Source organism: Rissa tridactyla, chromosome 5 (assembly GCF_028500815.1).
Source record: "Rissa tridactyla isolate bRisTri1 chromosome 5, bRisTri1.patW.cur.20221130, whole genome shotgun sequence".
NCBI lineage: Eukaryota > Metazoa > Chordata > Aves > Charadriiformes > Laridae > Rissa > Rissa tridactyla.
This window is the reverse complement of record NC_071470.1, coordinates 50,127,581-50,139,444: the sequence shown is the minus strand read 5'-3', so window position 1 is coordinate 50,139,444 and position 11,864 is coordinate 50,127,581. Positions and strand designations below refer to the sequence as shown.

Genomic DNA, 11,864 nt, shown 5'->3' with positions numbered 1-11,864 from the left:
TGGTGCTTGGCTGGGCCCTGGCACATCCGACGGTGCCGTCACAGGCTTCCTTGGCGCAGGGCTGTGTTTTTGCCTGTCTGACTTGACTCCATGCCGCCTCTGTGTTAACCTTTAAGCCTGTGAGGGCAAGAGATGTGCAGAGTTTTCACCACGCCAAGGGCCCCGCCAGCCTTACTTGGCTGGAAGCGGGTTTGGCGCTGCCATTTTCACAGACGCGGTCCTGTTCCGACCGAGCCCAGACCCTCACGCAGGCGGGCTGCCCCCGCTTCCCTCTCCGCAGCTGCCCAGGGTGGCGGTGATGGAGGGAGGGCCTTTCCCTCGCCCGCCATGACCCGGAGAGCCTTGGCGAGGGAGATTCCCGGCCCCTCCGCCTCGCCGAGCCCCGCCGGCGGCTCCCGCGGGAGGGGCAGGGGGCAGGCCCTGCTCCCCCCGCAGGCCGCGGGGCGGGCCGGCAGGGCGGGCAGCAGCCGCGGGCCGGGCCTCCCGCCTTGAGGGGGCCGCCGGGGCCAGTGGAGGCGGGGGCGCTGAGGGCGGGCTGCGGGAAGGCGTCCCAGCCGCCGGCCGGCATGGGGGCCGGGGCGCTGGCCATACGCGTGAGTAGGGGCCGGGCCGGGAGGACGGGGCCGGGGGCGGCGCTGGCGGGGGAGCGCGGCCGGGCTGTGGGGAGCGGGGGGCGGATGGCTGCCGGCTGCCGCCTCCCGCCCTCCGCCGGGGTCCCTTGCGGGGCTGGGGGGAGGAGAGGCCGGCCTGGGCCCGGTGCCTTCTCTCCTCCCCAGCACTCCCCTTCTCCCCTCACCGCGTCTGGGGGAAGGTGAAGATTAATAACGGCGATTTTGGTTGTTTTTCTTTCTTTCCTTTCCCGTTCTTTTAAGCTAGCCAGCAACTGCCTTGCATGGTTCTCTGTGTTAAGGTTGTTGGATAAGCTGAAAAAGTGCCTCCCTGTGATATATAAATAGCTTTTCTCAACTCCAGGCATGCCGCCTGGGCGGCACTTCCAGGCGGTGTCGTGCAGAGATGATTAAATTGCTTTTTCCAGTCTTGGTGATCAGTAACAGTTGCGTTAATGTTTGGGCAATTTTTCCCTGTGTAAAATCAGATCTTCCATCTATAAGATCATATAACGTTGAACTCTTTGTTTTGCAGCTGTTTTGAGGGAGCGATTTCATTTTGATTTTGGTTAGATGTATATTTTGGATAACTATGCGTAATGTTTTGTTCCCAGTTAGCGCATCCTCTCCAGATCCTGAAACAAACTCAGAAAATTTCCTCTGCTATTCCTGTGGATGAGGGAAGTGTCTCTTGTTTCTCTTGCAAATCTAAATCGTGAGTTTCCCCAAGTAAATCCAGCTCCGTGACTCAGGTTTTCAAATGCTGAAATGGAAACAGGCTGGAAACCTGTAACTGAGCAAGACTGTGAGGCTAATTGGAGGCCTTAATTGGAAAAGCTCTTTTGAGCATCACAGCTGCTCAGAAACTGCTCAAAGGATTTTTGCCGTCTTCTGAATTTAACCTAGGCTACATGATTTTTGCCTTGGTATGTGTCTGCCTGGAGTGAAAATCATACATTATTCATTTAATCCTGAATGGGAACATCTCTTTTTAAAAGCGATGTCATATTTTAATAAGTCAGTCAAATTTCAGTTCAAACACCGATGTATGTACTGTTTATTGCAAATATTTATTAGGTGGTCACAATAATGCTACTTTTATTTATATATTGCAATTCTGTTTCACAAATACTAAAACATATTTGTGACACTTATACAAGCAACATCTTTCTTAAAGATTAGCTAAGTGTTGCATAGGACCTGGAACTACATGACACACGTGCTCCAGATAGCTGTGTTTAATGGGAAAACCACAGCAAAGTGAATGAAATGAACCGCCAGATCATTTTATATCTGAAAGAAGGACGCTCATGCTTAATAGCAGCACTGATGCAGATGTTCATGTTGCTTACAGACTGCAGTAAAAATATTGTCTCAGAAATTAAGATATTTCAAGGGGTTTGTTTAAAATAAAAGATGCATGCCTTGCTAAAATCTGTCATAACACAGTCAAGCACCAAGACCTAGGCAAGAGTCTGAGCATGTTTTGTTACTGTACAATATTCTCTATGTGTAAGGTTTCTACTACCTGTTTGTTAATAACACACAGTAGGAATAAGTTAATTTTTAAGCATCAAGCTAGTGGTGGACTTCTTAAGCAAATAGATTGAACTCCATGGTAGAAGTGGCCCTCGGTTCCTGCAGCGTGATGTCAGAAACATGAGGAAGTTCATAAATACAAAAACTTATTATTTTTTTTTAAGTGGTGTTTGCTGGGTTGTACTGTGCTTGTCTGTATTAGTGAAATAATGCTTAGGGGTGTGTGGAAATCACAGCTGTGGTAGGTGATGCTGCTGCTCTGCCGTCTTGAGCTCTTTCCAAACCTGCAATACCGTATGCTGGTTTAGATTTCTGCCTATTATTGATCCGATGAATTAATTCTGTATTATGTTATTCCCTTGGGTTTTATTGGCTATGGTCTCAGCTTTTCCGTGTCACTGCAACTCAAAACTTGTGAGAATGGCGTGCCTCCAGAAGAACCTATGTGCTATATGCAATTAAGAGTTTATTGTGGAGTGTTTTTTCCACCACTCTTATTATGTGTGATTAAATTACATAGAAAATTGGTTCTGTTTTACCTCAAACCAGGACATTTTCTAACCCTAAAACCTCAGTAATTAAATTTCAGACTTAGCAGATACTAGACATAACATAAAATCTTTCGTAAGGATCCATCTCATGTGACAGCGGCCAAAATGAATGCCTAGGGAATAGCATCTGGAAGGGAGGGTGCAGTGAACCTTCCCCACGGTACTCTCCCAGACTCTGATAGGCATCCTGGAGACAATCTGAGCTAATGGTGGGCTATTGAGATTTTTTGTATTTGTGTTGGTCCAGTGACTTCTGTAACCCATGTGAACTGCATGAGTTACAAAAGCAATCTCCTGCTAGTCCCAATTACTTGAAACGTATGAAAGTATGTCTTTTTACCTTAACTACAGACTACTTACACTCTTTTCCTGTTAGTTACTCTTCCAGTTTTTTCTCTGTTCATTTATATTTCCCTGCTTCGCAGAGATTTTCCTATGGATTAAAAGGAAGTAAGACCAAAACTTTATTCTGGAGCGTAAAAGCCAGTTTTGATGGATGTGCGTATGTTGTAGCTATTTCTGCAGCAAATGTGACTAACACACGTTTTTTCCTCTGTTCCTTTAAGCAAAGCAAATCGGCTGTGAGATTGAAGGAGGACATGAAAAAGATAGCCGCGCTTCCACTGAACAAGCAGAGGGACACGACCTGTCCAAAGGTGTTTGGTGTGAGTCTTCTGGAGCTCCAGCAGCAGGGGCTGAGCAAGAACGGCATCCCAATAGTTGTATGGAATATAGTCGAATACCTCACCCAGCATGGTAAGCTTAATAGAGTCCCTTTGCTTAGTGGCACTTGTTATGTAAGACTCTTCAAAGGGAGGGATCTGTCTCTTTTGTGGAATAGGAGCTGAATAAGGTTGTGGCACTAACCACATACAAAGAATATTACTGTATGTGGTTTGCTTCTTTTTCTTTCTGCCTTGATGCTGAACTTACCCCTATAAACATCCTATTAAAAAGTAAACTACAGTGTTACGAAGCAGCACGCTCTCATAAATAAGCTGTTCAGTTCATAAATGGAATGTATTTCATTTGTGAAGGTTTGTGTCATTTTCTGGTTGCAGAAAAATTGCCTGTAACTTTCTGGCAGTGAGAGACATAAGTATATAGATCTATATATTCACCTGCATGCACACACCCCATCAGAGTACATTACTGAATAGGAATACATGTTCTTACAGGTTTTCAGATAAATTCCAATTATTATTAATTCCCTCAGGGCAGTAGGTGTCCAGTTCTTAGCTTCTCTTTGCATTCATTTAATAGGACTTTAGTTGCTGTTGTTGAAATACATCTCTTTGTAGAAATCTAGAGCACCGTTCACCACTGGGTAAAAAACTGGCTGGATGGCTGAGCCAAAGAGTTGTGGTGAATGGATTTAAATCCAGTTGGCAGCTGATCACAAGTGGTGTTCCCCAGGGTTCAAAATTGGGGCCAGTTCTGTTTAATATCTTTATCAACAATCGGGATGAGGGGATCAAGTACACCCTCCGTAAGTTTGCAGGCAACACCAAGTCGGGTGGGAATGTTGATCTACTTGAGGGACGGAGGGCTCTGCAGAGGGATCAGGACAGGCTGGATCGATTGGCCAAGGTCAATGGTATGAGGTTCAACAAAGCCAAGTGCCAGGTCCTGCACTTGGGTCACAACAACCCCATGCAGCGCTACAGGCTTGGGGAAGACCGGCTGGAAAGCTGCCCAGTGGAAAGGCTGAATATCAGCTGGCAGTGTGCCCAGGTGGCCAAGATGACCAATAGCTTGTATTAGAAACAGTGTGGCCAGCAGGACTAGGGAAGTGATCGTCCCCGTGTACTAGGCACTGGCAAAGTGCAACCTTGAATACTGTGTCCAGTTTTGGGCCACTCACTACAAGAAACACATTGAGGTGCTGGAACACATCCAAAGAAAGGCAATGAAGCTGGTGAGGGGTCCAGAGCACAAGTGTTGTGAGGAGCGACTGAGGGAGCTGGGATTGTTTAGCCTGGAGAAAAGGAGGCTGAGGGGAGACCTTATCACTCTCTACAGCTACCTGAAAGGATGTTGTAGAGTGGTCTCTTCTCCCAAGTAACAGGTGATAGGACAAGAAAAAATGACCTCAAGTTGTGCCAAGGGAGGTTGAGATTAGATATTAGGAATAATTTCTTCACTGGAAGGGTTGACAAGCACTGGAACAGGCTGCCTGGGGTTGAGTGATTGAATCACCATCCCCAGAGGTATTTAAAAGACGTAAATGTGATGCTTAGGGACATGGTTTAGTGGTGGACTTGGTAGTGTTAGGTTAATGGTTGGACTCAATCTTAAAGGTCTTTTCCAATCTAAATGATTCTGTGATTGGTGCACAGATGTATCCTCTGGCAGTTGTTCAGCAATGGAAAAGATTTTGTGGAGGTAGTTTCATCTTGTAAGAAGCTGCATCTGGTTTTACCCTAAGGTTTTTCTTTCAGCTACTCAGTAATGATAATCCAATTGCAGAGTCTTAGATTCCATGTCTGTATCTTGATAGACCCTTAGAAGCTGATAGATGCAAACATGGCTTGAAAGTTAGCTTGGATTAAGGTACGGTGCAAATTTAAAATATGATCCTACCTTTACACATCAGCATCTTGCTTGATCTATTTCGGCCTTCCTTAAAGTGGTTTGCTAGAACTCTGAAAGAGCAAAGATGGAAAAAGTTTTTGCCTCATTTAGGTTTAATCAAAACCAGAAGCTGACAAACGCTCTTGACTGCAAGTTGTGGGCTGTGCTCTGTGTTCCATAAAAAGATCTGAATCCCACGCAACTGTTTGCCAAATATGAACTAAACAAGCCAAGTCCTCTATTCTGCAGCAAAAGCTAGGCTTCTGAACGCCAAGGTGATTATCCAGTCCCGATAAAGATATAATCCATTTCTTTCTGAAAAGTGCAAACAAGATCTCAAAGATGCCCTCTTACGTGGGAAATTCTTGAAATGGGTTTCCTGTGCCTGCCCAATGTTTGCTTTGTGAATTAATGGTGAAGTTAACTGTGAAGACATTTTTAACAGAGGCCCGGGTATGAATTCAAACTATTTGGGGGCAGAGTGTTCTGTGAATCATGGTTACTGTTTGTTCAACATTGTCTTACAACTCCTATTCTGCAAAGATGCTGTAATAGACAATGTAGGGCTTTTTAAAGCCAGACCAGTTCAGAGTCTCTCTTCTGGCGCATAAGGAACTTACTACCCATTTGTAAAAGCTGGGCTGACTGTTGGGCAGCTACCTCCTTGAACTAAGTTTGCATTAAGCTGTCTATTTTCAAATTTATAGGTAAAGCCAAGTTTTCCTGTTTTTTAGTCGTATCTGATCACTGTTACCATTCTGTTCTAGCCTCTATTTCCATAAATGACCGAGGAAGAATAAAGGACGTTTTATCTGTGTGGGGACTGTGTCCTTTGCTCACTTAGTGCTGCAAAAATGAAAATCATTATTCAGATGTGATGTTCGCTGCTGCCCCCAAGATGGCAGTACAGCATGTCACATAAGAATGTGTTTTGTGAATACTGGAATATAGGATCTGTAAGCAGTATCTTATATTAGTCAAGTGAAATGCTTGAGTGATTATGCTTTTATTTTTTTCCTTACTATATCAGTTTGTCTTCTGGTCCAATAAAAGAGGTTATTTCTTCCCTACAAACTCTGCTGCATCGGTATAGATTTCTTGGACTGGAAGCATTCTGTCAGACTGCTGTTTTGAGATGTCTGCTCTGAACTGATAAAAACCATACCTTTTCTTTTTCATTGTGAAATACTTTGGGCTTCATGTTGTCCATAATGTACATTTGCTCACCAAGATTTTCTGCTATCTAAAGTTGCAGTGCTCATTATGGAGTTACTGCTGCAATCGGCACACATTCAGATGTTTTTCCTTCACGATGGTCACAGGTAAGAAGCTGTTGCCCTACAACGTGAAGCTGGAAGTAGTCACGTGTGTGAATTTGGCAGAGTCCCACTGAAGGTAACAGGCTACTTCCAAAACCGAAACAGACCTGTTTTGTGGAGGTGTGGGGTTACATCAATGCCACTGAGTTTTGTGGGCTCTCAAAGAGTATCCCAGGCCTCAAGATCTGGTCACTAGTATTTGTTAATTGTCATAGTCCAATTACTTGACTAGAGGGGGCTTCTGGGGGGAAAAATTCTATTTTTAAAACTTTGTTGTATCAATTGCCCTTCTTTGCATTATTACAAGTGCATTATTCACACTATATTGTCTGTTTAATTATATCACTGGGATGTCTTAGTTCAGATCAATCTCATATGCAATATATAATTACAGGTATGACGCAGGAAGGCCTCTTCAGGGTAAACGGCAGCATGAAAATGGTAGAACAGTTGCGTCTGCAGTACGAGCGTGGAGAAGAGGTGGAACTTGTTAAAGATGGTGATGTGTATTCAGCAGCCAGTCTGTTGAAATTATTTTTGAGAGAGCTGCCAGATGGGATTATCACGTCTGCCTTACATCCCAGGTTCATTCAGCTTTACCAGGGTAAGTGAGAGGTAAAATCTCCATCCTTCAACGCACTTTCTTTCTGGACAATTGGTTATGCAGTGACCATAACCAATATTCTCTTAGTTTACCTACTTTGTTCTGCATTTTCTTTGACTTTAGCTCTCACCTGCTCCCAGAGTGCTCACAGATGTGCAATTCTGTTACAAGACACAGAAAATTGTTTCTTATGTATTTGGTAAAGTCTGGACTATTTCTGATTCTCTAATCCAGTTATATCTGCTGAATATAAACTGAAACAATCAGCTGGTTTCTTTGAGTGAGCTTGTAGACAATAGCTGCAGTCTCTTTAGGACACAGAGTTACCTCTGTTTTGCTAGGGTGATTTCTGGCAATTACATTCTAATGGACTCTGAAAAAGTTATAACAACTTTATCTGCTAATCAAATTGAATATCCATTGGGCCCAAAGCATACACTGTCAAAGTTTCTACTTCTCACTAAGTAATGTGATTGTCCATCAAAAAATGAGCCAGTTTGCAAGGTAACAGCAGACTTTATGTTTTATTCCCTGTCATAGCACGCAACGGTCTTCTTTTTTCTTTTTTTTATTCCCCTCCAAGTGGTGGATCAACCAAAAGAAAGAACATCACTTATGCTGTAGAAAGTTGAAACTTGCCCAACTATCTGTCAAATGGTTTCTCAATCTAATTCATCTGTATCAGACACTCTGTGTTGTTGTTATGTGGAATAGGTGGTGATTGGCCCTGTTCCTTGACGGTGTGGGTCAGCGGCAGTTCTTTTCTCTTGCTGGAGGCGGTTGATGCCTCTTCTTGCTGTCTTCCTAAGAAGCTGCAAAGTGAGTGGGTAAACGCTACTAGAGTAGTGCTCTTTACAGTAAAGCAGGCAAACGTGATGCATGATGCAGAGGAGGAATGTGCGGTCTGACATGGATCCCCAGTGGAAGATGGTGCAAAGTACTCACACTCTTGTCCTGAGGTTTCGCTTCCACTTTTCTTGCCTGCAGTGGAAATGAAGTTTAGCCATTGCCTGGAGGAGGGAGAACACAACCATGTCTTTTCTTTCTTTCTTATTTGGGGCTGTACAAACTGTTGAGGGTGCACTAGAGAAAAACTTTGTGCCTTCGCTTGAGTGCAGGCATTTCAGCTGTAATCAGGTTGCATGTGGGCTGTGTAAAATACCTTCCTCATTTAGTAAAGTTGTCTGGGGCTCAAGGATAGGGTTCAGGAAGTGTTGTGTAGGAAGGTGCTCTTGTTTTAGAAAGTCCCTTTTTTCTGGTCATAGCTGTGCTTTCTTTTGGGTCTTTTAGATTTCACCAGGTCTGACTCATGAGCTGTATTTAATTATGTTCTTTCTCATAAATCACTATTTAAGTGGAAATTTTGTTTCAACTCGCACTTTCCCTCTTCTACATCCCTGTCCCCACAAAGGTCATACTGGTGTATTGTGCCAGGAATTACTGATGTACTTTGAACAGTGCAGTTTGTGGAAAGTTTCATTTATTCATTCCTGCTTCCTGCAGGAAATGCAAAACCCCCCCAGTACTTTCTATGAAAATGAGATAGATATCCTTACTTAGTAGATTTACCCACCAAGCTTTCTTGTTTGAAAAAAAAGTTACTGGTGTAACTTATGAACCCAGCCCTGCAAGAGCCAGTCCAACTGTGACCTGTCTTCATAGCTAAGTCTACCTGTATTGCAAAATAAGCTCCAGTTATAGTCCCATTATAATTTTGACTAGGAAAAAAATAATCTTACTTGAAAAATGCCAGATTGGCTGTTATGGCAGCAGGAAGGCTTTTGTAAAGTTTGATGAAAACCGAGGGGTTTTTCGTGCCCCAGAAAATACAGCATAAATGAGTTGCTGCCGAAGGCACTGATGACTTTCATTGGGTTCAGATTAGTTTAAGTGGTAGATGGGCCTTTGTTTACAGTTAAATGATCAACCAGCTGTGCAGGATTGAAAGTTATCTATTCACTTATCAAAGTATGTACAAGGGTAGTTGTTGCAAAATGGTACCAAGAGGGTGCATGCATGGGTGTTCTTTCTGTAAACTATGAAGAAAGTAGGTCAAGCTGTTTGTGAGCCAACAGGTTATTAAAAAATAACTTTGAATCTGGAGCCGCTTCACTGCATGTCTACAGTGAAGGCAATGACAAGCTCTGTTACAACCTCTGTATTCCCTTCTGTTGAAGCTTTGCATGGGAAATGATTTTTTGGGATTATGTTAGAGTTCGTTTGGAATATTTTCAGGGATTGGTATCAGCATTTTTTTAAGCCAGCTGCAATCTTGGCCTGAGAATAACACACAATTACTTTACTTGCTATATAAATTTTTAGGGTGTGATTACCCTAGTTAAAAATAGCTGGACTGAAAATTACAAATTTACCTGGAGCTGTAACCCTTTTTAATACCAGGTATAACATTTGTTACCAAACCGAAGAGTAGATAATCTGCCCTTTTATGAAAAAGCAGGCACCTGACCCATTAGTAGTTCAGGAAGTCCACGCAGCTGGTTTGGCGTGCTGTCTGCAGCCTGTGCGATGTCGTGTGAAACAGAGCTCTGCATGCTGCCCCCAAATCCTGATGCATTACTGTTTATATAAATATTCGGTGTAATGCCAAGACTATTCCGTTCCAGAAAACATCACGTATTGTATCCTGAAGGCCATTTGGTGTGTCCTGATGTTCTTTCTCTGCCCATGGAGAAGGGCAGTGGCAGCAGGAGCTGAGAAAGCCTCCCTCTGTAAATTATGCTGATCGGAGATGTGCATTATAAGTGCAGGCCAGGGACACACTGATAGTGATCTTTGTGTTGGCTGGTCTCCTCAGAGCGCGTGACAAATATGAAGGCAAGTCCTTGCAGGGAGTTCTGGGGTAAAAAATGTCCATCACCATCTCTTTTGTAACTGAGGCTTCACTGCAGAGCAGAGCTGTGACTGCCTGTACAAAACAGGCTGTGCTTACAGAGCAATGAAAGTTTCTTTCAGAAACCTCAGCTGGAAGAAATCAGCAGCTTCCATACAGCAATCCCTGCTTGAGCTTGTTTATTCCTTCTGGCTTTTCATTCCTTATCTTTTATATCGTGATCAGTGACTCTTAAAACATTTGTACATAGTAGGAACTCTATGCACAGCTCTTATCCCCTTTCACAGGTCACCTGCTTTCAGCAAGACAGGTTGCTATTGTACTTTTCCTTTTTAGCATATAGAAAGCTTTTCCCTTATGTAAATTTCTTTTTTGTCATTGTTGTTGCATTCCCTCCTTCAGCGGGGGTACAGTGAAATATGGGCTCCTGTCTTCCTTTGGTACTCAGTCTAATTAAGTTAAATGCTATTGGATTGCTCTGGCTTCTCGACATTGCTCCATCCTAGAGAATTTATGTTTTTTAGGGGCAGCAGCTAGATGCAAGTTCTATCTCACGTACCTCCTCCTGCTCACAGCCTTCTGTGACTGGAAAGGTTTTGTCTGGTGCCCGTAAACAGCCCTCCTAGTTTCTGGGAGAGGGATGGGAGATGGTGGAAGAGAAGGAGCAGCTCCCTTCTGGATCAACAGGTCGCTTTAGGGAATGCTTAGTAGCCAGCAGCTCTTTGAGTTACATGAACAAGCAGAACCAAAAATATAGATTGTGTTGGGAGATTTTAGAGGTCAAATTTCAACCTGACCAGTGACTGTGAAAATGAATAAATTAGTGTGAAAATGAATAGATGAGAGCTGACCCTTTCACCGCAGTAACTGCAGCAGTGCAGCAAACCAGATTCACTAGTTGTCTGTGGTTCTCCAGGCCCCTGTGGCGTGATTTTAACCTTTTCCTTTGGCTTTTATTGTCATTTTGGTTTTATTGGGACTAGTTCCAAACTAGAGAAATAACTTCTGTTTTCCACATGCAGAAGGTGTTTGTTATGCAGTAAAAACTCTTGGAACTGTATTTCTTATGCAGATGATGACACTCAGCAGAGCTGCAAAAGAAATGAGTGTGCTCTGCTCCCAGTATGTAGGAATGAAGCATAAATACAGCACTGCAAAGTGCCATAATGATGCAGAGCGAGGGGTCTCAAGTAGGAATGTGAAGACAACCTTGTTATGACAAGGACTTACAGCATTTCTGCTACTGATGGCAACAAGGCAGGATTTTTTTTTTTTCCTCTGGGGCAGGATCATGTCTGAAGCAGATTGCTTCTTGGCAGAGAGAGGCTGAAGTCCCACTTCTTGTAGATTGTGGAGGTGGAAAGGAATGCTTTGATTCCTCCAACAGCCTGGTGGGTGCAGTGGTACTGCAATGTACAACCTGCTGCCTGTGTGCCGAAGATTAACTTCCTAGGGCACGTTGATAGCTATAAACAGATGCAAGCTTTTCTGTCTGCTCTCCAAGCCGGTAGTATGCAAGGCAGCTGAAGGCTATGCAGACGTGGTAGCATGACACTGAGCCCTAGACTCTCTTCCTAGCCTCCCAGCAGAGATAATTAGCTAGGGCATGGCACTGCGCTGATACGGTTTCAGTGCTTCCAAGCTGGAGTTGTTTGGGGTCAGACCATTTGAGATATGAGCAAAGCAATTACACACACCTGTCTGCAGGCATCCGTACCTTCAGTGATGTTCAGGCAGCATGCGTTGGAGGTGGAAGGAGTAGCATGAAGAGGGATGGATTGGGGAATTAGATCGTGTCTGTAGCATGTCAAAGAAACT

General features: G+C 43.8%; 1 protein-coding gene across 4 annotated transcripts in view; it reads left to right on the top strand.

The window, feature by feature from the left end:
- Window positions 1-466: 466 nt before the first annotated feature.
- Window positions 467-11,864, top strand: part of FAM13A (family with sequence similarity 13 member A) — a 135,298-nt gene continuing 123,900 nt past the window's right edge. For 3 of the 4 annotated variants that reach the window (XM_054202354.1, XM_054202353.1, XM_054202352.1), the window contains exons 1-3: window positions 480-593; window positions 3,265-3,454; window positions 6,986-7,195. In XM_054202354.1, the coding sequence (XP_054058329.1) occupies window positions 567-593; window positions 3,265-3,454; window positions 6,986-7,195 (427 nt within the window). In that variant the 5' untranslated portion in view covers window positions 480-566. Of the gene's footprint in view, window positions 594-3,264; window positions 3,455-6,985; window positions 7,196-11,864 lie in introns of all 4 variants that reach the window. The other variant, XM_054202355.1, reaches the window with a different exon arrangement.